Raw genomic sequence first — 26,914 nt, 5'->3', positions numbered from 1 at the left:
ACTTGAGACAAATAAACTCCGTGGGGCTGGTCCATGTTGAGTAATTTGAGGAAATGCCACACTTTTCCTAGGACTTTGCTCCTATAGCACACCTTTTTTTTTATTGGACTAAATAGCACACTTTTCATTGCTAGCTGGATAAAACACCCCATATTGAGTTTTTTCCTACTTTTCCACGTCCAAGCCCATAAGTCATACTTTTTAGGACGGATTTGCGCTCAATCATTTCAAGCTCTGGTTGAGCTGGTTTGATCGTGATCAGCGAGGACACACCAAGCACCACGCCGCCGCCTACGCGTGCACCCTGCCCGGCGGCGCCGCCTCGCCGTGACTCCTCCCCGGCACGCCACCGCCTCGCCGTGACTCCTCCTCACGCCTACCAGTTCTCCCGCAACTGCCTCGTCCTGCTTCTTCTCCTTCCCGACGGTGCACATGTACGTTCTGTTGACTACCTCCTCTCTCTTTGAGCCATATGCTAACAACTTGAGCAACGAGCAGCTATAGCAAGCTCCAGCTAGCATGTACAGCGAGTCAGCAACCACTTCAAAAGTATACCAGCATGTACAGCGACCACTTCGGCCAGCCAGCCAGCAGAACAACGAGGAGCTACACATAGACATGGGACACGCTGCAGGGGACACTTGAAGGGCCGGCGCAGTCTCTTTTCTGCCAGGACGGAGGGAGTGGCTTTTTTCAGAAAAAAAAAATACAAGGGAGTGACTGGAGCGTGGCCGAGGGCGCAGCTTCATGCATAGGAACGGGGGCTAGGCAGTAGGCACAGCGAGGCGCGGCTCACCGGAGAGGAGGTACGGCGAGGCAGCGACGTCGGGGAGAAGACACGACAAGGCAGCAGCTCGCCGCGGTGGAGGTACGGCGAGGCGGCGACTTGGGGAGAAGGCACGGCACGGGGCACTGCTTTGTTTCTCTGTCTGCTGTGCGTTCATAAATGAAGGAAATATTTGATTGATCGAACGGGAACGAAGTGAAACGAACCGGAGGGCAAATCTGTCCTAGAATGTATGACGTCTGGGCTTGGGCAAGAAAAAGTAGGAAAAACTCAATATGCGGTGTTTTATCCAGCTAGCAATGAAAAGTGTGCTATTTAGTCAAATAAAAAGAAAGGTGTGCTATAAGAGTAAAGTCCCAGAAAAAGTGTGGCATTTCCTCAAATTACCCCGTCCATGTTGGCGACTCTCCGCCGGTTGCCGCCGCTGTCTTCGCCTCGCCTCCCGGTTCCCGCCCCACTGTTGCTCCTCACGCCTCACGGCGAGATGGGGCCGCATCTGCGCGGATCTCGTCAGGCTCGGGCGTCGGCTCCTCCGCCGGTCGCAAGTCGCCGGCCTCCGGCATTGTCGCGCCGCCTGCCGGGAACTCGTACGCTTGGCAGCGCATCTGATAAGTCCCTCTCAACTTTTGTTTGCTCTCTACAGATTCGAAGTCCATCTAATCCCAACTTTGTTGAATTGTTTTGACTGGTTAGCATCTGAAATCTCGCTGTCTTTCCTGATTTTTAGTGCGTATGGTTGCAACGAAAGATCCACCATATAATCACCAAGAAACGACAAGGCTCAATACTTCGTTTGGAGCATATAGCATATTATAGCAGCAACTGTGTGATGTGATGATACTAAATTAATTAGTCCATCTAGCTGGAGAATTAACTAATTGATTTGGACCAGGCTGATTAAAGATAAACAAGCTAGGAATGGAGAAGATGACTTTTCTCATTGGGGGGATACGACTCTGTACATAGCTGTATAACTACTCAAGAGTATCCCCATGTCGACCTGGGCAGGGCAGCCATCATACACCTCGCATCCAACTTGTGAGCAGTAAGTGGAGAAGAGAGCTTGCACGTAGTGGTGCTGATGGCGTCGAGGAGCAGCGGCGACGAACCTTCTAGCTTGCTCATGGAGGAAAATGCCGTGCAAGTGTCGGTGGATGCCAAACTGACGGTGGCCGCAGGCCGTGGCAACTGTCAGCAGTTGAAGGATCTGCTGAGCACGGAGGATTCAAAGACAATGCTGGTTGTGATGGCCCCGAGCATCCAGGCTTCCACGGTGAAGCCTCTCCCAGAGGTCATGAGCCCCCTTCTGCTATCATCGGCTTGCTCTGGCGCCTGGCAAGACTTGGAATTTCTTCTCAACAGGGGACACGGTCAGCCGCATCCTTCCATGAATTCTAGTACAAATATTCTTGACCTGCTCACGGCATACGGCTCCCACAGCTGCAGCGGCAAAGGCGCGTCGATGCAGAAAGCTTCTGATGATGTTGAAGCACTTCTGAACCTGCCTTCAGGTTCTACCGTGTCACTTCTGGATGGGGTCACCATTGAAGGGGGCACTGCGCTCCATGTGGTGGCCACATATGGTGAGAGTGATGGATTCTTGAGGAGTGCTGACATCATCCATAGCAAGGCAAACCACCTCCTGTTTGCGCGTAACAAGAACGGTGACACGCCCCTGCACTGTGCTGCACGGGCCGGGATGTCCCGAATGGTCTGTCACCTCATCACTCTGGCCAGAGGCGAGAATACAGGTGTTAACAGAGTGAAGGAACTCCTAGAAATTGAAAACATCCTTAAGGAGACAGCATTGCATCAAGCAGTCCGTATTGGAAATAATGATATAGTCAAGCTGCTAATGGAGGAACACTCGGAGTTGGCCAGTTTTCCGAAAGACGGCACTTCACCTCTCTACCTGGCCATCTTGCTGGAAGAGGACATCATTGTCGAGACACTTTATAATGCGAGTCACATGAAACTTTCCTACTCTGGGAAAAATGGACAGAATGCGTTGCATGCTGCGGTCCTCCGAGGCACAGGTACCAGACATCTTTCCATTCCATGTAATAAATCTAGATTAAGCTACAATTGTCTGCACATATTTTCCATGTTTTTCAGCATGGTTTTGCCTCTTATATATCTCCTAGTTGGATTGTATATGTGTAGTTTTTCCCAGTAAAATTTCTTGAAATTCATCTGAAGCAACAAGCATTGAGCAACATCTAGCATATGCCTTTTACTTACAGCTAACCAGTTTTGTTCCAGTGTGTACGGGAAAGTTTGATCTACAATCCCCTGAGATAACAAATGCTGCTCAAAATGGTCTTGAAGTATTCTATACCGTTATATGACTTGAAAACTTTCACTAGTGCATTCCACCTGGCCATAAATTTTTTATAACATTTTCTCTATACAAAACATCATCTCTTCATGAGAAACAGCAAGTAATTCTGAATTAATGAATAAAATTCACGAACCATGACAGGGGCCTCAAATTTCATAGTAGATAGGAGTAAATGGCTTATTACTCGATGTTCTTGTATGCTCTGCTAGTTGGGAAGTACTATATGTTAGTCTGGCCTTGTAAGAATTACTGAACAATGCAGTATGTAGTTACCCAAGTGTCGGGAAAGGTATGTACCAAGCCACAGTATTGCAGTTCAACTTCCTCCGCTAGGCAGCCTGTGCTGCAAATATAGTTCCGCTCCCAATGTATTCTATAATTCTCCCTTTCAAATAATACAATCCATTTCTCATGACTCGTATTTGACTCAGATAAACCAGCACCAGTTTGCGAAAAAGGTGAAACTATAATTTAGTACTTTGGCTAGTGCAGTTAGCAGAAGGAGATTTACAGGAAGTACGGACACTTGTAATTAGTTGAGTAGTTGAGTAGTGATAGTAGTATTGTTTCATTCCCACAAATAAATTAGGATATAGTATAAACTACTAAACAGAATACAGACACCTGTAAGTTTTACAGACACATGTAATTAGTATATGAGTTTATGGATTTACAGGAAGTACGGACACATGTAATTAGTTGAGTAGTGATAGTACGGATTTATGATTTTATGAGTATATGAGTTTATGAGTAGATTTACAGTAAGTGCGGACACATGTAATTAGTTGAGTAGTTGCGTAGTGATAGTAGTATAAACTATAATTTAAGTGTCCATGAATCGCGAACAAGATACGACATACACACAATGAAATTGCCTTCTGAAAGACTATTGAGACTATTTTGATATTTTTATTTTGCTTGCCGATTATAATTGAGTGTGTCATTTCCATAGTAGTTGTTCTTCTCTTCCTTGATGAACAGAAATCCCTATTTGCAGAGCTTACAAAAAAGCTCTTGGAATGGAACAGTGATCTCACTACACAAAGGGATGAAAACGGGAGTACGCCTCTCCATTTTGCTGCAGCTCTGGCACAGCAAAGTCAGCGAGGAAGTATATGTTGGCAAGTATTGGAAGCGAACTCAGCTTCATTGTATCAGTCAGATTGCAACGGATTATTTCCAATACACGTTGCTGCCTCTGTTGGTGAAAGTGGGACAATAACTATGTTTCTTAACAAGTCTCCAAGCAGTGCCGGTTTGCAGGACAGTATGGGAAGGACATTCCTTCATGTAGCTGCTGAGAAAAGGAAAGTTAGAATAGTCAGTTCTGCTTGCAGAAATCGATCACTCTTATGGATTCTTAATATCCAAGACAATGATGGGAACACTGCACTACACCTAGCTATCCAGGCACGGAGTCTTCGAATGTTTTGTGCTTTGTTAGGGAATCGACACACACATTTGAATTTATCAAATAATATTGGGCAAACTCCTCTAGATATATCACTATATGGGGTTTCCCCAGGAATTTTTGATGATCAGGTAATGTACTAAATTGTACTTTTAAGCACCGCGTTTGGTGTGAAAGCAAATAATGGAGATTTGTGTGGTTTGGCTTCACCTTCTTTTCTTTTTCGTTTTTTCAGATCAGTGAAGCGAAGATACACTTTGCACTGACAGTTGTTAATGCTAGGAGTGGTGGCAGTCGTCGTGATCACTTCGAAGAAAACTACACTCGCCAATTAAAATATGATGAAACAGAACAATTAGAGAAGTTGAAAGAATCAACACAAACACTATGCATTGGTGTGGCTCTAATTGCAACTGCGACGTTTACTGTTACTTTTGCCCTTCCTGGAGGTTACAAAGCGGATGAACATATTAATGGAGGAACACCAACACTTGCCGGGAGGTATGCATTTGATGCATTCATAATAGCCAGCACATTCTCCTTCGTCTTGTCTGTGATGGCTATGGTAGGTCTCATGTATTCTGGATACTCTATTTTAAACCCACAGACTCGTAGAATTTACTTGATCGCGGCCTTGTATTTTGGGTCAACATCGGGCACATGCTTCCTAGCAACTTTTGCACTAGGTTTATACATGGTGCTAGCACGAGTTGCTCACAAGTCCGCCATTGCTATCTGCGTCATTAGCCCTCTTGCTGTTATATGCAAACAAATGGACCTTTGGTTAAAGTGGGCTGTTCTGGCACAACCATTATGTACTCGAATTGGGCTAACTCGTACACTGGTAATGGTAACAACGAGAATCCTTTTCAGCCTGTTGATGGAATTTTGGCCCATAATAGTCATTTTTGTTTGGGCCACATATACAAGCAACCAGTTTTAGAAATGGAGCATATACAACTACCAGCACTCATGACTTGAAGATGCATCAAACACAGAACTTTTTCGGTGAGATGTTTTCATGACGTCCTGGGGATTTGGGATTCAGGATTTACTGTAGTCGTCAGTCTATTTTTCTCTTCGGAATCGTTTTGTATGTTTTGATACTGTTATGTTGTGATGTACCGTTTTGTTCAACAATTTGTGCTCATAATCATGTAAATGCTGATTACCTCTGCTATTAACTTCTTTGAATTATGCAACTGGTTTCAATTTTCCATGTATCACTTGTATTTTGGTGTGTAAAATGGTTAATATAGGGTAACAAATCCACGCGCAAACAAATCTTTCAACCTATCTAACAGTTTATAGTATATAACATCACTAGTGCCTTGATACTTGCCTTTGGTGTTATTACTCTGCTTTGCTACCTTAATGATTTGTTGTCGGATTTGGGTAACTGTTTGCCCTCACATATGAAGTTTCATCAGTATGTCCAATGTTGTGTCAATCGACTTATATGTAGAACATAATTTACACAATCCTGCTTTAGTATCGTGCTAGAATGTTTATTTACTATAACAATAAGAAAGGAGGCAATTTGCAAGCTTGGTGAATAGTGGGTAATTAACATGCTTAGGTTGAGTCAGAATAGGATTGTTTTGGTGAATGTTGTAATTGCAAGTTATGCTATTTTGCAAAATAAAATAAAATAATTGCAAGTTATACTACCCTCTTAAAAAGTGAGATCAGAGGGTAAACAAAGTGAAGGAGAGCGCTCCAGGACTTCACTGAATTTATAGCACTCCTTGTGGGAAATTGTATGTGCGTAACTCTCGTGTTTATGTTTGATAGTGGATGTACCAGGGTTAGTTGCTTCAACTCATCGGTATCTGACAAGTGAATATGAAACTTCACTGTGTTAGTATTTCATTAGTTGTCCCATTTAGAGTTTTCTCCTATTAAGTAACTGTGTGTGATACCATGTTTTTCTAGAATACCGTGTTTCTAGAATAGAAGTGCCAAGAGCAAATTAACACCTGACAGTGGGAAGAATAAGGAAGTTCTATGAAGCGGAGTCGATTAGTTTACTTGAAGCTTGTCTTCAACTTTGGGTGTTAACAGTTTCATTGAGGATAGTTACATATTGTTCCTCACTAGAATAGTTGAAGATTCATACCGACTCACCAATGAACCAAGAAGCAGTGTCATTGTAACATTTCCCACTTTGTTAAGATGATGAAGAAATTAGTCGCGAAGCGACACATCCTGCCTCACTTGTCAATTCTTCCGGCTTTAATCAACGAACTAGCCAAGTTTTAACACATCACACTATCTACTAATCTCTTAATGCCTCGCTTGTCGAACCTACACATAGTTTTGTTGTTGTTTTGGTTGTGTGATTTGTGACGCTGTGATTTTATGAAGAGTTCCCGTCTTGTAGTTGTTGTAGAAATTGTCGTGATCATGAGGCAAATTATCCTGTACGAGTTTCTATCGTGATGCAAATTTGTCCTATGTTAAACTTATACAAAATAGCTAATTCGAGACTCCAGTTCAACAATGAAGAGAAAAGCAAGCAAATTTAAATTAATACTATCGCTGAAGCGGAACCTTGTTGTATACGATTATTTTTGGATCCTGATAAATGCCACACGTGTGGCACGAACACATGGCAACTCTAAACCTTTTATGACAAGTTTAATGACGCGAGGATGACAACATTAATTGTCAGGCATGGCAACTTCCTTTTCGGATGGCAAGTTTTAGTTTTTTTTTGGGTTTGTTTTTCTTTTCGGATGACAAGTTTAGTAGTAAAAAAAGTCAGAGCCGGAATGCTTCGTGCCACAGGTGTGACATTTCTCATTTGGGTTATTTTTTGCACTGGCTATTTTTTTAATCTATACTTGGCTTGCCCCCCTAACCCAAATCTTGGCTCCCCCCTGCATCCAACAATGAGAGGATGAGGGCACAAATCATATACACAAACAGGTTCGCCAAAAAAACACACACAAACATATCAGGATTGAAGATTCATTAATTGGCCGTACGCTGAGAGTATCTGATCAAGAAGTTATGACCTAAAGGAAGATCACCGAAATAAGTTTTGATGAGCTTAGAATGAGGGTAAGCAGTGGCTTTCGAGTCTTCGAGATTGAAATATATGGTATACTTGCCCCGCCATGTTCTTGATCTGAACAGTTCTTCAAGAGAGGAGTTAGTGGAGTTGTTGGAGAAGATAGTATGTGAAGGTGGTACCAAAATAATTCACCACACCCAGTATGAAAAGGTAGGTAAAGAAACACCTCTATATATTCACCAAATCTCACGTCATTGCTAAGATACATATGCGATCATCCCAACACAGTTTGGCACTAGCTCGTGTCATGCCATCGAGGCATAGAACTTGCATACTTCTGCATGGTAGTTCAAACCATTGTAGTAGATTGTAGGCTTAGGAGACATTGGGATATCATGCAATCCAATGGCTATTTGGTTTCGGGTTAAGAATTAGGAAGAAGTTGACAAGTTAGATAGAACTCTGGCTACTTGAAGATGAGACAGAGCAATCACTCTCACGATGGACTTCTATTGCTTTTACAATTTACAAATTTAGGACATTACAACCAAGCAGTCTCGGTGCCTCTCACGTCATCAGTGATTTTAGCTGCCAAATCGCGCGTGTCCATCGTTCCGGGTGGTTGATGTATGCTAATACCTTTGTATCTGTACTAGCAAGAAAGCCTGTACGTTGCAACACGATAACAAATTGTTTCAAATTGAGCCACTAAAAACGTAATACTTACAAATTTTTACAATGATTATAAATAGTGTACCAGGGAAGGGAGTTATGTTGCCTTGACGTCTTCAATGTTGCCTTCGCCCCGTTCGATGTATTGCTCTTCGGCATCGGTGCAAGCAAAAGCGGCATCGTTTTCTAAGGTCACCAATGCTTGAAGCAATACTATAAGGCAGACTCTATCGATGCTTGGTCAAGCCAGAGTCGGTGATGTCCACGGTGATGAAGAAGCAACCTTGTCTACCCAGTCAGACACAATGGTCATACATGATGGTTTGTCTCTGACAATGGCATCTATGTGGAAAGTGTCTTATTCAGTGTTCTGCCAGGGCCTATCCGGCTGGGTGCAACGCTCAACATCAACATCGCCGGTCCATCGTTTGTTGGGCTTGAGTCGACAATGGTTCCGAACTTGGGCGTCTGAGAATCCAGAGAATCCACATCGAGTTCTCCCTAAACTGAAGCCAGTTGATTGCTTCATAGTTAGGTACTTCCTCCGTTCGGAATTACTTGTCTCGGAAATGGATGTATCTATACGTCTAGATACATCCATTTCCGAGACAAGTAATTCCGAACGGCGGGAGTAGCTTTCACATATTCAGCTTGTTGTCGCTGGTCATTACGATGGGAATGATCAGTCCAAGAGGTTGCTTGTTTTTGTTACATGTACTACATGTACTAGATCGATCGGGTTCTCACACATATATGTGTCTCTCCACGTGACCACTTATAGTCTTCATCTCAATCACCCACTTTCGTATATCTCTTTGACAGTAGTTCACATGGTCGAGCTGACGCCGAGTGCCCACTGCCGCGTCTGAGCCAGTGTCGGCCAGCTCGCGTGTGTTGGGCGTGGCGAACGAGAGAGAACGACGAGTCGAGCTCTGACCTGTCCGACCAGCCTGGCGCGCAGCCGGAGTTTGTTGTCTCCGTCGGCGGCGGCAGGGAGATACGACGCCATTGAGGCCGCTTGCGTCGCGAGGAGCGGCAGGCGAAACTGTGGTTTTGTTTTTAGTCGCCCCGTTCGTTCTCTTCCCTTTTTATGTACCCACGCACACACGGTTAAGGTTCGAGTCAGGATGGAATTCATATTTCTTTAGGATTGAGAATCGAACGGAAACACAGAGGCCAGACGCATGTACGAGCCATCGTTGTTGCTAAAATAGATTTAGTACCTTTATTAGCAAGCAGGTGTAGAACTATAGATAATGAGGCTAGTCATACTGGGAGTAACTTAGGTAGTAATATAACACATCACAAAACAAATTTGCTTACGTGGCATGGAGTTAATTAAAAGAGATGCTTGTGGTAACATAATATGTTACTGTAACACACCCCGAGGTAAAATGAGTCTATATCTCAATTAATGAACGCTTGCATGTTATCATCCATATATTACTATCCATTATGAAGGTAGTAACATAGACTAATAACAATAACATATGCATGTTACTAGTCTATGTTACTCTCCACTATGACCAGCCTGAGATGGTTGTCCTAAAGGGGCTATGCTGGTGGGGAAAAAAATTCGAAATATGCTACTACTTCCGTGTCGGTTTATCCCTCATTGTATTTTGGATCAAAGTTTGACCATATATCTGACTAGCAAAATATTACCGCATGTACCAAAAAATTAATATTGTTGGATTTAATTCTTAAGCACTTGCTCTAATCTTTTTAGCTTTGGAGCATTGCTCTTGTACATATCAGAAAGCTCTTTCATCTGAGTGAGGAACTGAGGATGGTGGTCTAAGCTTCTTCATGAGAAAACCTTTTTAGTGAAGCCCTTGAGCAAGGAGACAGTACATGCATTTTTTTCATTAGATTGTACGACGTAAGGTATATTTACCATAAAGATTGTACGACGCTGGGTTCCTCCGAAGTGACCCGCCGTCGGTGCAGCCGGTGACCGACAACAATAACAGAGAGAGAAGAAACGGAGACCGAGCCGGACTCAGCATACCGCACCGTCCCGATTCGCCGCTGGAGCTGCGAGCGTGCGAGAGATGCCGCCGCCCCGAAGAACGCCTTGGAGGAATTTCTTGGGCGACCTGCGGGTACGCGAGCAGGAGATCCAAAATCCAAATCCGATAGGTGTTCCTTTTTGTTTTTGATTCTATCTTTTCGTGGGCGACCTTTTGATTCTATCTTTTCTCATTGTTTACAGAGGTGGATCGACCTCTTGGGATTCCGGGGGCTGATCGCGTCGTCGCCAGGCGTCCAGGCCAGGCCATCTACAAGGTGAAGGAGGCACCACGGGGGCTCCCGGAGCTGACCGATGTCGCCCGGCCCCAGGGAGGTTCCGGCCCCGTGATCCTCATCACCCGCGCTACGCTGATTGCCTGTGCGGCGGCGCCGTCGCGTTCCGCCGCTGGCAACCGGCCGCAGCAGCTGCCACCTCCTAAGTGGTCCCTCAAGGAGGAGAGCTACGGCGATGCCCTCACGGAGATTTTCGAGGTATCTGCCAACTTCCCTCTCCGCGGCCAAGTACTGGCCTGGGATGGCATTCGTACCCAGATCATCTGCCAGAGCAAAAACGTGAAGGAGTTCTATTCACGAAGAGCAAAATGGGCAAGAGACAATCCCGGAGCTAAACTCGTCGATTTCAAGGTATGGCCGCTATCCTACTGACTACTAGCTCCTTGCTGGAGCATCCAATTTGGTACACTACAACGCTGAAATCTATCGCATACATCCATGCAGATGACGCTGCCTCCCACCGGACCATCTAGGTACATGTGTGCCTTATCTGGCGCTTACTTTGAAGTGAAGATCGACGCAACCACGAAGAAAGCCGCAGAGGAGCACGCCCGGGTGGTGGACTGGTGCTACACGCCCTTGTCCAACAGATGCAACACCGTCTCCATCGAAACCAGCATGGGCGTCGTGGACATCCTCTGCGCGATGATGAACGAAGCCGTGGAGGTCACGATGTGTGTCGGTCTGTGCATACCCACGGACCTATGCGTGGGTCGACTCTACGGCCGCATCACCGCACGCACCGACATATATGAACCCGAGATCACCGTGTTCACCAGAGGCGTTAAGTCGGCTGTAGACCCTCTTCGGCGTCTTGCCCACCCACTGCCAGGCTTTCTGTCTGCTGACTCATACCGCCATGTAACCCTTCCATTGGCGCGGACTGTCCTCACGGTGCCGATTCAAGCGTCACGCATAGAGCTCAAGGGGGAGCTGATGATAGAGGGATCTAACACGCTGAGTGTTAACCATTCTATCCATCTCGATGCTAAGAATATCTGGAGCCCGTGGGTCAAGCACGGAAACTGCTATGCTAGAGTGGCCCTAACCATTAGGTTGGAAGTGGAACGCTAGCTAGTGTACACATGCATGGTGACCAGAATGTGTCTGAAGATGCATGGATCATCGAACTGCATATCCTAAAGGCGATTTACTGCAGGCTGCTGCGGAAATTGATTGCAATTATTTCAATAAGATTAACTTGTGTGAAACATTAATAGTATTTACATTAGCAATATAAAAATTAAAACTAATAAAAAATAAAAAAAATCAGTTACATCTTCATGATTATATGGACAAAATAGCGCTGCAATTGAAGATTGCGGGAAAACAAACTACGATCTTAATAAAACAATAATATGCGGAGATGGGCCTTCTTCCTCTTGTCCTTGAATCAACCATGTTGCCATTGTCTTCACGAACTACACATGAGCAATGCTATGTCAAATAAATAATCAATGGAAGAAGGTATATTTATGCAGCTCTAGCCGCAAAACAAACACTACAGTGGTTGATCCTAAAAAAAAACACTACAGTGGTTCAACCTGTAGGTAGTATTTGGCGTACGCGACGTGGTCCAAGTTGCCGTGGCCGCACACTGCCACGAGGATGACCTTCTCCTCCCCTGTTTTCTTGCACTCCTCTCCAACGCTGCTGCCCAGATCGCCGCTGCGATCGTGTGTGTCGACTCCGGCCGGTGCAGGGATGATGCCTCCGTGCATGCAATTTGTAAGGCAGCCGCACTCCGGTTCTGCGTCATTCTGTCATCAACATTATCAACATTTTATTAGTACCTTGAAAGCATTCGGTTTGCTTTTAGGGAAACAGATGCCATGAACCCCAGCTTGTACACGCATGAGAGGTCAAGGAGTCAAGGTGCCATTCGCAAAGCCCGGCCGCCTGCAAAAGAATTAAGAGCATGGCCGGCATGAGTACGTAATAACAAGTTAACAACACGCGAATGGAAACACAAAGTATTCGGATCCTGCAATGATCGGCACCTGCATGGATGGTGTCAGGAACAAAGCCGTGGGCCGTAACAGAGGGCGTGCGTCTTCGTCAGCGGCGTCAGTGGTCAGCCCCGCGGTGTCGCTCGCCGAACTCGCAAGCGTACGAAACCGGCTCCACGGCCTTGTGCCGCGCCGGGTTCATTCCGCCGCGCGGCCTCTCACGCATGAAGGGAAAAACGAGCCCGCCGAAAGCTAGACCCGCCGCCGGTGCAGCTGAGCCGATGACGACAATAAGGAAAGAGAAGAGACGGAGAACGAGCCGGACTCGGGCTATCGCACCGTCCCGATTCGATATAAAGGGCGCGCTCGAGTCCAGCTAGAACACCGTCTCCATCCAAACCAGCATGGGCGTCGTGGACATCCTCTGCGCGGTGATAAGCGAAGCCGTGGAACTCACCATGAGTGTCGGTCTGTGCATACCCACGGAGCTATGCGCAGGTCTCCACGGCCGCATCACCGCGCGCACGGACGTATATGAACCCACGATCACCGTGTTCGCCAGAGGTGTCAAGTCGGCCATAAACCCTTTACAACATGTTGCCCGTCCGCTGCCAGACTTTCTGTCCGCTGAATCATACCGCCCTTAGTAGTACCCCTAAACCCTCAAACCCTCAAAAATAACCGCTTTTTTACGGGTTGAGACGAAAAATTCCTAAAGAATAGAACCCCTTAACCCTTAAACCCTCAAAAAAATTTAGAGGCTCAACCCCTATTCTCCTTCCCAGCCTGTAGAAACAGGGGTTGGCCAGCCCAACCCTTCCCCAACCCGGTTCCATCACCAACGACGCGCGGGAGGGAATTTTCAGTTCCCCTCCCCGGATACGGCCGCCGCCGGCCTCCGGCCGCCCTCCCGCCGCGCCGCGCCCCGGCGCTCCATCCCAGGCCGCCCCTCCGCCTCCCCGCCCCGCCGCGCACCGCCCCGCCGCCTCCCCGCCCCGCCGTGCGCCCTCCTCCCCGCCCTCCCGTCGGCCGCCCTTCCCGCCTCTCCTGCGCCGCCGCGGCCCGGACGCCCAGGAGCCGGCATCGAGGAGCCACGCCGCCGCCCTGCGCTCCCGCCGGCCGCCCTCCTGCCGGCCGCCTCCGCCGCCTCCTCCGAGGTGAGGTATGTGCTTTTTTTTCATTTTGTTTTATTTTCTTTATTGTTTCATTTTTTAGCACTAATTAGTGACTGTCCTTTGCAGATGGAAATGAACAATGAGGAGATTGTCATGGACTCGATGTCCGATTCGTCGGATTGGTCGACATCCGACGATTCCGACATTGATGAGTTGTTGCAAGACGACGACGTCGAGATGATGAGCCTCCTCATCGACGTGCAATCGTTTAAAAACCGCGTGAAGCTGATGAACCAGAGGAGAGGGTCGAAGATGGGGCGAGTCACCATCTACCGGAACCGCGCTCTCGGACACGAGCATTTGATGGAAGACTACTTCGTGGAGGTACCTACATACCCTCCTCGTCTCTTCCGCAAAAGGTACCGAATGCGGCGTAGTTTGTTTGTGAAGATTGTCACCGATTGTGAGGCCGCCTCCAATTACTTTAAACGTCGTAGATCCGCCGCCGGTATCATGGGGTTTAGTGCATATCAAAAGATATCGGCGGCAATGCGGGTACTCGCTTATGGCATACCCGCGGATTATACCGACGAGTATCTTCGCATTGGGCAAGATACAACTACGGAGTGTAGGAGATATGCCCTAGAGGCAATAATAAATGTTATTGATTATCTCCTTGTTCATAATTATGTTTATGTTCCATGCTATAACTGCTGTGGTTCCCGAGCCCGTATATCCATAAAGGCTCTGGGGAGAACCCATATGCACGTGTGGAATAATAAACGGTAAAATGTATTCCTAGTCATGCCTCTAAGACTAGCTCAAGTGTTGCATGATGATTATGTTTTCCCAATCATGGGCATGTCTATGCCAAGCAACTTTGAGGGCACAATGTCAGGAAGGACATTTGTGTTGAATCGACCCGAATTGATGTTATGCTATGAGATTCATTCGTCACAAGTTTATTGGTACATAACACAGAGATGGTTAACGTTTGCATGATTCCTTAGACCATGAGAGTATCGAGTTTCTTCATGCTTGCTTCATGAACTTTGGGGTTTGTTAAACGTCATCCGTAAATGGGTGGCTATTACAGCGGCTTACGGGTTCATGGAAAAGTGTGTCAAGTAACTTGATAGCTCAAGATTGGGATTTGCTCCTCCGACGATGGAGAGATATCTCTGGGCCCTCTCGGTGTTACGGTATCCATCATCGTCTGGCCAGACACTTTGTGATTTGATCACGGGGATGCCGGAATACGATAACGAGAAAAGAGAACAATACCGGTAACGAGGTAACTAGCATAGTGGACAAGTTGTTGATCCACGGGAATGCCAACATGTCTCACCTCGGGTATTTGTAACATATCGCGAAGCAACAGGAATAGCACACGGCAACTGGAGGTTCACTCGAATATTTATTCGTGTGGGTATAGGGGTCAATATGGGTGTCCACGGCTCCGATGTTGATCATTGATCGGAAGGGGTTCCGGGTCATGTCTATACTTCACCGAACCTATAGGGTCACACGCTTAAGGGTCATCTATCTGCTGAATACTAGACAGGGAGTCTGAGAGAAAATCACCGAAAAAGTTTCGGACACCGAAAAGTTTCGAACAGCGGAATCGTACCGCAGAGAGAGGTCATCGGATAAGTTTCGATGATACCGAAAAGTTGTTTCGGGATACACCATTAAGTCAAATTGGTTTCGGCACATGCCTGATAATTCTTGGAGGATGCCAGAATCATTCTGGAAGCTTTTTGGAATTTTCTGAGATAAAAACCGGAAATGTTCCGGAGCTGCCGAACCCACTTCAGATGCGTTTCGCAGATGAAAATCACTAAAACCGGAATTGTTTCGGAACGCGTTGAAAATCATTTTAGTGGGTACTGGAAATGTTCTTAGCCCACATAAATATTTTCAGTTCGATCAGACGCTGAAAAATGTCGTCGTGAATAGTGAAAATCAGCTTTATGGTTACTTTATGGAAAGCCACCTTTTGGGGCTTTGCTCCAAAAGATCTTGGGGATGACATGGATGGATAGGAGCCATTTTTTGGGCCCCTCATGGGGGTGTGGCCGGCCACATGGGGTATCCCCCCTTGGGGACCCTCTTGTTCCTTGGTTTCACTCCTAGGTCCTTGTGGAAGGACTTCATTCATGTGCATTTTGGGTTTTTTGTGAAACTACCCTACCCCCTTGGGATTTCCTATAAATAGAGGTGGAGGGGCAGCCCTCCACACTCATCCCTTGCTCTCATACACATGCCATGCATTATCTGGCTTCTTCTCTCCCTCCCACGAAAAGAGTTTCGTAGAGCCGTAAGGCTGTCTGGGTTCCGGCAGGAACTAGTTCTGGACGGCGAAGCCCTGCCGGATAGATGACACCGTATGTGTGCAACTCTGTAGAGAGATCGTAGTTTCGGTCTTAGTTCGTGAGTGCCTCCCGAAGGGCTGTCCGTGTGACCGTCCGAGTTTCGAAGGTCCTCCCGAAGGGCTGTCCGAGTGACCGTTCGAGTTTCGAAGGTCCTCCCGAAGGGCTGTCCGCGACACCGTCCGGGGGGGCTGTTCGACCGCCTCCCGGAGGGCTGTCTGAGGAGCAGATGAGGGTATACATCCTCGCGGTTGGGAGGTTGTAAATCCTAGCTGCGGGGATCTGCACCACCGATCGTCATCGACTCTACTTCCCGCTGCGCTACGAGTCAGTAACGAAAAAGATCAAACCATGTATGCAGTCTCCATAGTGGTCCTGGGCTGGTGCGTAGGTCGGAAAATTTTTGTTTTCTGTCGCGTTCCCCTACACGGAGTCAGTCCGTAGGTTTGCCAAGTTGGTCATCCGGTTGTACGGTGAGCAGTATCTTCGGGCACCAAACGAGGAAGATACAAAGAGATTAATGGAAATGAATGAAAAAAGGGGATGGCCGGGGATGCTTGGTAGTCTTGATTGCATGCATTGGAGGTGGAAAAATTGCCCAAAGGCATGGCACGGAATGTATTGCGGTAAAAGCCGTGATGCTACCATTGTGCTTGAGACCGTAGCATCTCAGGACACGTGGATTTGGCATGCATTCTTTGGGTTGCCGGGAACACTCAATGATATCAATATCCTCAATAGATCTCCTTTGTTCAAAAGATTAATTTCTGGGGATGCTTCAGCTTGCAACTACAAAATCATGGACAATGAGTACTCAATGGGATACTATCTCACCGATGGCATCTATCCCGAATGGGCAACTCTTGTGAAGTCCATCAAGGAGAAAAATGGGGTGCCCTTAACAAGAAAAGAGGCTCATTTCACCAAGGCATAAGAGGCAGCCCGCAAGGATATTGAGAGAGCTTTCGGTGTTTTGCAAGCAAGGTTTGCCATAGTTCGTGGTCCAGCTCGGTTTTGGGACAAAAAAACCTTGGTGAACATCATGAAATGTTGTGTGATTCTACACAACATGATCCTAGAGGATGAGAGAGGGTTAAACCTTCCTTGTTTCTATGACAATGTTGGTACCCGTGTGCAACCGGAAAGAAACCCTTCTCGCATACACGCTTTTCTTCAAGCACATCGTGAGATTGAGGATGCAACCACTCATGGTCGGCTCCGGGATGATCTAGTAGAGCACCACTGGCAGTTGGATGGGCGGCGCATTGGCCCATGATGTATCTTTGTTTTACTTTTCTATGTCCTATTTGATTCGAACAATTAGTGTAATTTGCTCAAACATTGTTGTAATAATTTGAATGATTATTGTTTTATTCGGTGTTGTAATAATAACTAGAATGATTATTGTTTTATGTCAAATGTGATGGAATTTGTGATATGTCATATGATGAAATGTGTGATATATGAAATGACAGTTTTAAAGGTTGGGGTTGAGGCAAAGACTAGAACCCTCAAATCCAACCCTTAAAGCAGTTTAAGGATTGGGTTTGAGGGTTCTAGTCTTTGCCCCTGTTTTTCAACCCTTAAAAATGTCAAAAACTAGCACTTCTCAACCCTTAAAAGTGTTATAAGGGTTTGAGGGTTCTACTACTAATGCTCTAAGAAAAGCCAAAGCGTCCTCGTTCCAGGCCTTCATCCCGGTTGCCATGCACGTAGGCCGTAGCAGCAGGAGGAAACTGGCGTCCCGGCTGGCAGGGCTCGCCCGTGTCCACGGCGCCGCCGCTCTCGGCTATCCGCCAAACCAACCAACCAGTAGCCGCTGCCGCTTCAACTTTGAATTTTGAAGGCGCTGCCAAACAGAGGGGCCCGTCAGCCGCGGCCGGTGCAACAAAGAGGCAAGGCCTCCCCTCCCCGTCCTAGCCCTCCATCGTCACGCCCTCAGAATCGAGCTCGTGGGATGTCCGCCCGTTCTTATCCATCCACGCCACACTGGCCAGTGGCATTTGGGGCGCCTTTGCCGGTTTCGCCGAGGCGCCATCGCCCCACCGCCGGGCCACTAGCCTCGGCCGTCGAGAACCATCATGGCCTCTCGCGGGATTTGGCAAAAATATTGGTGCCAGCCTGCTGCCCGTCTAAGGAAACATGGGGTTAATGTACGTAAAAGACTTGGGACGAATACAAGAATCCAAAGCTTGTCCATGAAACGGTGCAATTGCTGCTAGCTTTGGATCCGCTTTGATGGTTTCCCGAAAGCAGCTTTGGGAAAGCGACGAATTCAAGGGTAAGCAACTCCCCGGTAGTAACTTTTGGGAATGGGCATGGGTGATCCTTCGTCCAGAAGAAAACATGTGTGCCAGACAAGTGTAATGTGCAGACGGTTGAGAGGTCTTTCTTTTTTATATCTGCGTAATTCAACAGTTCCCGTAATGTATGATTGGGAATATAAATTTGGTTTAAGCGATAAGATAGATTTTATGCCAAGACAAGGTCAATGTGGAAATGATTGAGAGGTCATTTTGAGATGGACGTAAGTTAACATATCTCAGAATACTTAATCGTGCAAATTTTGGCTCGTCCAAAGCAGAAATGTAGAATTCAATGTTATTTCTTCGTTTTGTGTGTGTTATCTATGCACTCTCTCACACAAAATACACAATTTCAAATTCAATTCTCTTTTTTCTATTTATTTGCACCTACAACATCATCGTGTGCATCAAATTACATGGGTCAAACTAGGCAATTGCCGTCATTGCAAAAAGAAAGGTAAGCTCTTTTGTTACAAAGGGCACTTGTTTGAAATGAGGTAAACCACGCCTCTATGTTTCATACAAGAAAAGTAGGTTCATTCCAAGAAATATGGCCAATCTAAACTTTACCGACTTAGGGAAATGAGGTACATCTCATATCTCTGCTGAAAAAAAAGTTATTCTTTCAAAGTTTCTACCGTACAAAGTTTAGCCAACACATCATCTTTTGAGAAATTTCACTTGTGTATTTGTGGTGCAACCTAAACACTTGCTATTGCGTATTTATATGTTTATTTTAGTTTGTAAAAAGATCTCACGTCACATCCCAATTATTAGGTTTCTACTATATATCTATGCATCATTTGCATGCTGCTTTTTTTTCTAGCGGAACATCATTTGCAGGTGCTCACTATCAGCGTATCACACAAGACACAAGCTACTCCTCCAGAAACCCATCTGATAGCCCCCTCGCCTCACCTCCCCCCGGCGACGCCAGGGGCCAGGGGCCCCGAAACCCTAGCGCCGCCAGCACCCTCTAGCGCCTCCTCCTGCCGCCGGCGTGGGCCGCGGTGGCGGCGGGCCCGGTGCCGGACGCGCCGGATCTCATCTAAGGCGGCAGGGGCGGCTCCTCTTGTACAATCCGAAGGGGGCGGCTGGGGCGGCGACCCCGTGCGGCGATGGCCGAAGCACCATAGCCGGCGGAGCGGCGGCCCTCAATGGACGGCGGCGGTGGCAGCGCCCCATCCGGCGGGGTGGGCTGTTCTGGTCGGGATGGTGATGGCGGTGACTGCGGATCCAACGCCCCGATTGGATCCGTCACGGGGAGGCCTTCCATCGACCAGCGACGCGTGGAGGGGCCGGTGAGGAGATGCCGAATCTCTGCCGGAGTACCGACAGCGACGTACGTCTTCGCGGCAAGGTTCTGCTCGGTTCCAGCCAGCCGCGAGGTTGGGAAGACGTGGCTTCCGGTGAAAATCGCGCCTGGCTGCGGTCTTGGCGGACGATGGCGGCGTCTCGGACGTCGTTCCCTTCTCGAGGCATCCTCGTTGCAGGTCACGCCAACCTGATCGGGAAGTTCCGGGGGGGGGGGACCCTAGATCCGGGTCTACCGGATCGGACGATGACGGTGCCTTCGGTGTCGTTCTCCCTCCTGGGGGCATCGTTTTAGAGCAAGTGCTGGTTGCAGGGGACAAGAGGAGGAGCGGTGTTTCATCTTGCCCATTGATGACGGCGGATCTCGGCGGCGTGGCGCAGTGGAGACTCGGCGCCCGATGAGCGGAGATGGACTCGCGCAGGAGGGTGACGCTGCCTGGCGTCGTGGTGGCGTCGGCGGCAGCTAGACCGGGCAAGGTAGATGCAGTTGTACAACTCTGAAGATGGATTGGTGGCACGTGGCTGCGGCGGTCTCATACCCGGCAGGCGTCCTCGTTGAGGAGCACGCCGGACTAGTGGGTGCCCATACCCGGCAGGCGTCCTGGTTGGGACCTCAAGTCTTAGATGTTGGGTTTGGTGCAAGGTCTGTTTGGTATTAGGCCTAGACTTTCAGCCCCCCTTTTCAACTGGATAGGAGTAGCGACAGATGTTGCTTAGACGGTGGCTTTACTCTTACTGTTGTATGACTTTGTAAGGTCTTGTGTCAATAATTAATAAAATGGCTGTATGCATTGTCCAGATGCAGAGGCCGGGGATCTTCCTCCTTTAAAAAAAAAACTCCTCCAGAAGTTTCCTACTGCCTGTGTTATCTCAATCCAAACAAGATTATAGTCACTGACACGACACCCCAAAGACCAAACCGCTCCGCCCATCACACCCCAGTCCAATCCAAAATCTCCTATAAAAAGACCCCAAAACCCTCTCACTTGGCACCACTCCACCACAGTCCACAGTCTACTGACCAAGTAGCTAGCGCTCAGGATTCAGGGAGCCCACCACCATGGCTTCCCCTAAGCTTCTCCTCCTGCTCGCCACCCTCCTCCCGAGCTACGGCCTCCTCCTCGCCGACTTGGCCCCGATGACCCTGACCGTGGTGAACAACTGCGCGTACCCGATCTGGCCGGGCATCCAGGGGAGCGCCGGCAGCGAGGTCCTGGAGGGGGGCGGCTTCTTCCTCCCGTCGCTCTCCCACCGCTCCTTCCCGGCGCCCGCCCACGCCTGGTCCGGCCGCATCTGGGCGCGCACCGGCTGCGCGCCCTCCGCCGGCGGGCAGCTCCGCTGCGCCACGGGCGACTGCGGCGGGCGGCTCCAGTGCGGGGGCCTCGGCGGCGCGGCGCCCGCCACGCTGGCGCAGGTCTCCCTCCACCACGGCGGCGACGACCAGTCGTCCTACGGGGTGAGCGTGGTGGACGGCTTCAACGTGGGCCTCTCCGTGACCCCGCACGAGGGCCGCGGCAACTGCCCCGTCCTCGCCTGCCGCAAGGACCTCACACAGACCTGCCCCGGCGAGCTGCAGGTGCGCGCCGCGGCGCCCGGCGGCGGCGGCGTGGCCGCGTGCAAGAGCGGCTGCCTGGCCTTCGGCACCGACGAGCTGTGCTGCCGCGGCGCGTACAACAGCCCGGCCGCCTGCCGCCCCTCCAGGTACTCGGACTTCTTCAAGAGCGAGTGCCCGCAGGCCTTCACCTACGCCCACGACAGCCCCTCCCTCACCCACCAGTGCTCCGCCCCGCGCGAGCTCAAGGTCATCTTCTGCCACTAGAGTGAGTCCAGCGGCGCTCCAGCCGGTGGGACGCACGGCCGTCAGCAGCTATGTCTGGGTCTGGGATCGATGTAGTGCAGTGCGTGTCATCTCGTCTGTCATGTGTGAGTGAGTGTTCGATTAGGCTTTGGAGACTGCCAGGCTGAGCGGAGTGCTTGGAGTAGTTCGTGTTCTGTAGGCGTTCACCTCTCGTCTAGTAGTATGGTGTTAGCTGCTCAGATTCCAGTCTGAAATAACATGTTTAGACGGACATTGATCGACCATGTTTTCGGCCACTTCTTATGTGATTTGAGTTCAACTCCTTTAATTTTCCCTCTAGCAACATGTGCAAGGCAGATCTGCTGCTCTCACTCCACTGCTCTGCACAGCATATAGTGCTACGGGGCTGAACTTGAACCGAATTTGATGTCAATAAGCCAAGCCATGAACAATGCCCCTGGCTCTCGAGTACCGCATACCCTGTTCGATTCGATGTCTCTCGTCTCTGCTTCTGGTGACCGGTGTCCATTCGCCCCTTTCTCCTTTCAGTTTTCTCTGCGGTTTGGCCGTGTCCTTTTCGTCAGATCCTGCGATTGGCTTGTCTGTCTCTGCATCATGGCGCATTTCGGCTGCGGCTTGGCTGAGTAAGCTCTGAGATTAGGAGCGGCTTCTCAGTAAAAACATAAGCTCGTTAGTTTGTTTTCTACTCTACGTGAAATAAACAGAGTGCCTTCCATGACGGAGTAAATCACATCAGAAATATTTATATGTAAGCTATGGGGGGTTCTAATACTAGAGAAAAGAATCGTAAAAAATCTTGATAAAATCGCATCCCCTTTGGCTTTGTGGGTTTTCAGATGGACCCTCAGCTGAATCTGGACGGTTGAGAGAGCATCGATGTGATGCCGGTTTTTGTATAAGCTTGGACCACCCATGCTGGAGCCGGCCGGCATGCATACTGCATGGATGGGTAAAGGCATTGTAAAGGCAGCATGCATGGCACTAGCATGACTGCAGGACTGCACTGCACGCACAACTGGCTACTACCATGAAAAGTGTTGTTTTTCGATTTAGACTAGTCATGCTTCAAGACATCTTTCTATACATGTTTAACATTTTTCAAATACATGTATAATATTTTTTTCAAATATATGTTTTGATGTATATTTTGTCATACACATTATAAGTTTTTATATGCATCTAAAACTTTATTTTATGTACATTTAGGATTTTTTAAATACATGATTAACATTTTTTCAAATACGTGTTTTGAATTTTTTTTAAATATGTGTTAATTTTTTTAAATACACATTGAAACATTGTTATTAAAGTATAATGACATTTCTTTACATTGTATAAACATTTATGTAAATGTCAAAACATATTTTTTGAAATGCGTGAACATTTTTAAAATTTAATCTACTTCTACATTTTTTGAATTGTACAAAACAATTTTTTACTGCACGTCCACGAATCGGGGGGAAGTTGCACATCGACGGCTAGACAGTTGAACCAAACGGTGCCTAAATTGCACACAAAAAAGATTGTCAGAACAGACGCATATGGGATCTAGTTTCTAAGAGAACGTCGCGAGGAATCTAACGATGAAAACGGATCTTAATTTTGATATTCAATTCAAAAGTTATGACATTTTAAAAGAAATTGAACTCCAAATTAAATGCGTTACACATTTTCCATGGGTATTTTCTAATCTTTCTTTCAAAACATGTTGCATGATGCTTTTCCTAGCTAATAGGACATAACCTTTCCTAATTTGTTTGATGAGGACAGAAACTTACTAAAAGAGGAAGGCGGCCGCTCGCTAGACGCGTCCTTCTTTAGCTAAGTTGTAAATTGAAGGTAGAATTATGCATGTTTGTAACATATGGCAATTCATTAGGCATCATAAATGATCTTCTCCTCATATTGTATTCTCCGCTTGCCTAACTGTAGAAGGTAGGTTGTTGCCTCATAGATCTCGGCTGTTGATTAGATGAATCCCTCCCAGTGTATAAGATCATCACGGCAAACTTCACATATGCTTAGAGTTGAAAGGAAGTATGATCTGAGAAAAGCAAGACTATAAAGCTTTAGTGCCAGGTGCAATCAGCATAAGATTCTGTCACCTCTCATGTGACATGGAAATTCTGAACTGCACTGCAATAGAAGGAACCACAATGGTTTTAGGAACTCAATTTAGCATTTTAACGAGATATCCAAGAGAAGATGTGACTATAGGCTCTGGTATACAACCACTATTTGCATTGATGTTGGAGTGGATGAGAGAAAATTAGGATCAACATCACTTAGTATTTTGTCACTTGCTCTATACTTTATGGTGGTACTGTCTTCACTTCTTAGTTCCGGGTATGTGAAATTCCGTCATAGATTTATGATATATGTATTCTTGTATTGCATCGGTTTCAAATCTGTAAGGTTCCATCCTAATTTTTAGTAACTTTAGCATTATATAGAGGCGTAAATGTTGAATCTTTATTAGTAAGATACATGGCATTTTTGTAATCACTGTTCGATATTGAGATTATTTCCAAAATGTTGTTCCGTGCAACAGCTGCTTCCGAATATCTGACATTATAACATGGTTCCAGCCAATATTAGTGTTGCATAACTGTATTTATGCTAATCTGCTCATTAGTCAAATGTGCTCCCTCCGTTCCAAAATATAAGATCATAGTGTTAAAATGATCTTACATTTTTTGACGGAGGGAGTATCTTTCTCTGTTACGTGTTGTGCCATCATTACGGTTTATAAAATTATAGTTTCGGTGCATTGTATGCGTTTCAATATATGCTGATGCAAAATTTTATGTTTCAAACCAGTGCATCTCACAAAGTTTGAGGCCAGGTTGTGGTAGTAAAGTTTGTAAATTCTGAATATGATGAGGTATTATTTTGCTTTTTTACCTAAACATTTGTGTTACTTATATGTCAACAACAAAAGTTCATACAGGCGTGCGGCTGCCACCCAAGCAACAAACATGAATATGAAGACACACACACATGGCATCGAGGAGCACCCATCAACATCTAAAGCAAAACAAGGAAATTAAGTACTGTAGCTACACGATAACCAGCGATGAGCCAATATGGGAGCGGCGCTTCCACCCCTCTAGTTAATTAACAATAGTGTTATGAAGTATGGACTGTTTCACACGCAAGGAGACATCACAGAGTTGTAAATCGACATAGCACAAAGCATCAAACTTCCGGGAAACAGAGCACACACTGGACACACAGAGGATCACGTAGAGAACTTGAAATATGGGAACAAAGGGTACAAAGGATCATGCTGCGAACTAGTGTCACAGACCGAAGCAATGGATCTCCACAGCCAGGTGTGGGGTTGCATCTCCTCCGGCGTTTGCGTCTCCTCCTCCAGCGTTTGGGGCGCCTACTCTTGCGCCTCCTCCCCCGGCAGTTGCCTGCACAACAAGAGTGTTCCGGGCATCGAAGATGCTACTCAGCCAGCAGGAACCGACGAGAAGGGCACCGATCACCATGGCAACCATCATCTCCACAACATCTCTCACCTTCACTGCCGGCATTGGCTTGTCCTTCGAGACGGGTGGACACACACATGCCCCTGCAGCCACCACCGGCACCAAGAAGACTACAAGGGGTGGAGCCAGGAAGTTTTGCCAATGGGTTCACTAAGAATTTGGGCATGAACTAACTATTGTGTGTAGTGGCAGCTAATAAATCCAGGCTAAATCCGACAGTATGTACATATCTCTACCTGGGATTATTTTTACAACCTCATACTAACATGCCGCTGCAGCCACCACCGGTACCAAGAAGGCTACAGCCACCACCTTGCTCGTCCGAGCACCCATGACTTTGCCTTCCTAGCTATCACCTGATGGCTGATGTCTCTGTTCTATGGGTTATAAGTGAAAGTAGTGAGGTACGTTTTGGGTAGCCTTCATCGTGAAGGGTGGATCCACAGCCCCATACAAAGCCCTATTCCTTCACCATTCTGGTAGTTCCAAAAGAAAGAAAAACTACGCTCTTTGCTTCGTATACAATATATTATGTGTGTGATTTTCGTGAGATGGTAGTACAACGTATGGAGCAACTCCAATAGCTTCTATATCCGAAAAAGAATTTACTGTTTACAAAGAGCTGAGGCATAAATACTTCATCCAACAGCTTTCTTAAACCTAAAAGTTTTTTACGGCATCTCGTATAATTGCCCCCAACTCCCCTCACATTTACGGGAAGATGACTCTTCACCTATAATTTGACGGGCATCAAACCGCCAGAACTTTCACGAGAGGAAACCCTCACACCGCCATGCAGCCGCCACAGCACTGCGCCACCGATGCCACGCAACCGCTACATCAGGCCGCTGCCGCACCGCCCGACGCCACTGCTCGCCGACCAGTCACACATGACACTGACTTGTGGGCCCTAGGACATTAGCTGGGCTTGTTTAATAAAAATTAGGAGAAGATGTTTACGGACTTCTTCAAGAGCGAGGGCCCGCACGCGCACGACAGCCCCTCGCTCACCCACCAGTGCTCCGCGCCGCGCGAGCTCAAGGTCATCTTCTGCCACTAGAGGGAGTCCAGCGGCGCTCGAGCCGGTGGGACGCGCGCCGCCGCCGCCGTCCGTCGGTGGTTATCTCTCGGATCGATCATGTAGCGTAGTGTGTGTCATGTCTGAAGTGTTCGAGTACCTTTGGAGACCGTCAGCCCGGAGTACTCGGTGTAGTAGTGGTTGGTTGTCTGTAGGCGGCTCTCGTCTTGTCTAGTGCTATGCTGCAGTGATGTTGTTGACTGCTCGGATTCCAGTCTGAAATAACATGTTTAGATGGGCATTGATCTGGTCACTTGGTCGACAATGTTTTCAACCACCTCTGTGTGCATTTGAATTCAACTCCTTTTCCCCAATTTTCCCTCTAGCAGCATGTGCAAGTCTGAATCCATATTTTTTCAAAAATTGAATCGACACTAACAGGAAAGATTGGCACCAACTCTGCCCCGGCCACTCGAGTACCGCATACTCTGTTCGATTCGACGTCTCTCGTCTCTGCTTCTGGTAACCGACGTCCACTTGTTCCTTTCTCCTTTCTGTTTTCGTCTGCGGTTTGGCCGTGTCCTTTTCGTCCGATCCTGGGATTGGCTTGTCCCGCTCTGCATCATGGCGCCCTTCGTCTGCGGCTTGGCTGAGTAAGCTCTGAGATTAGGAGCGGCTTTTCAGTAAAACGTAAGCTTGTTAGTTTGTTTTCCATGATGGAGTAAATCACATCAGAAATATTTATATGCAGGCTATGGAAGACTTGTTGGGTTCTAACAATAGAGAAAAAAATCATAAGAAATCTTGATAAATCACATCCCCTTTAGCTTTGTGGGGTTTTAGATGGACCTTGAGCTGAAGCTGGACAGATGGGAGAGCATTGATGTTGATCATCTGATCGAACAAGCCGGTTTTTGTTGTTTTATACTCCCTCCGTCCGAAAATACTTTTTCTTAAATAACCGGGGGGGGGGGGGGGGGGTTC

General features: G+C 47.4%; 2 protein-coding genes across 4 annotated transcripts; both read left to right on the top strand.

Annotated features, from left to right (window-relative positions):
• The first annotated feature begins 1,162 nt into the window (after positions 1-1,162).
• Positions 1,163-5,756, top strand: LOC109751492 (uncharacterized). 3 transcript variants are annotated; one of them, XM_020310372.4, is made up of 3 exons: positions 1,168-2,823; positions 4,126-4,670; positions 4,775-5,756. In XM_020310372.4, the coding sequence occupies exons 1-3, from the start codon at positions 1,869-1,871 to the stop codon at positions 5,480-5,482; spliced, it is 2,208 nt and encodes a 735-aa protein (XP_020165961.1). In that variant the 5' UTR covers positions 1,168-1,868; the 3' UTR covers positions 5,483-5,756. The 3 variants fall into 3 exon arrangements, with proteins under 3 accessions (XP_073366966.1, XP_073366965.1, XP_020165961.1); XM_073510865.1 differs by lacking the exon at positions 4,126-4,670 and having other exon boundaries at positions 1,163-2,823; positions 4,775-5,160; XM_073510864.1 differs by lacking the exon at positions 4,775-5,756 and having other exon boundaries at positions 1,163-2,823; positions 4,157-4,618.
• A 14,811-nt stretch (positions 5,757-20,567) lies between these two features.
• On the top strand, positions 20,568-21,719 carry LOC109751495 (osmotin-like protein). The gene has a single exon (XM_020310375.4). The coding sequence runs from the start codon at positions 20,654-20,656 to the stop codon at positions 21,410-21,412; it is 759 nt and encodes a 252-aa protein (XP_020165964.1). The 5' UTR covers positions 20,568-20,653; the 3' UTR covers positions 21,413-21,719.
• The last annotated feature ends 5,195 nt before the right edge of the window (positions 21,720-26,914 follow it).

Source organism: Aegilops tauschii, chromosome 3 (assembly GCF_002575655.3).
Source record: "Aegilops tauschii subsp. strangulata cultivar AL8/78 chromosome 3, Aet v6.0, whole genome shotgun sequence".
Lineage (NCBI taxonomy): Eukaryota > Viridiplantae > Streptophyta > Magnoliopsida > Poales > Poaceae > Aegilops > Aegilops tauschii.
Note: the sequence above shows the minus strand (reverse complement) of the source record. Positions and strands in the feature narration are given on the sequence as shown.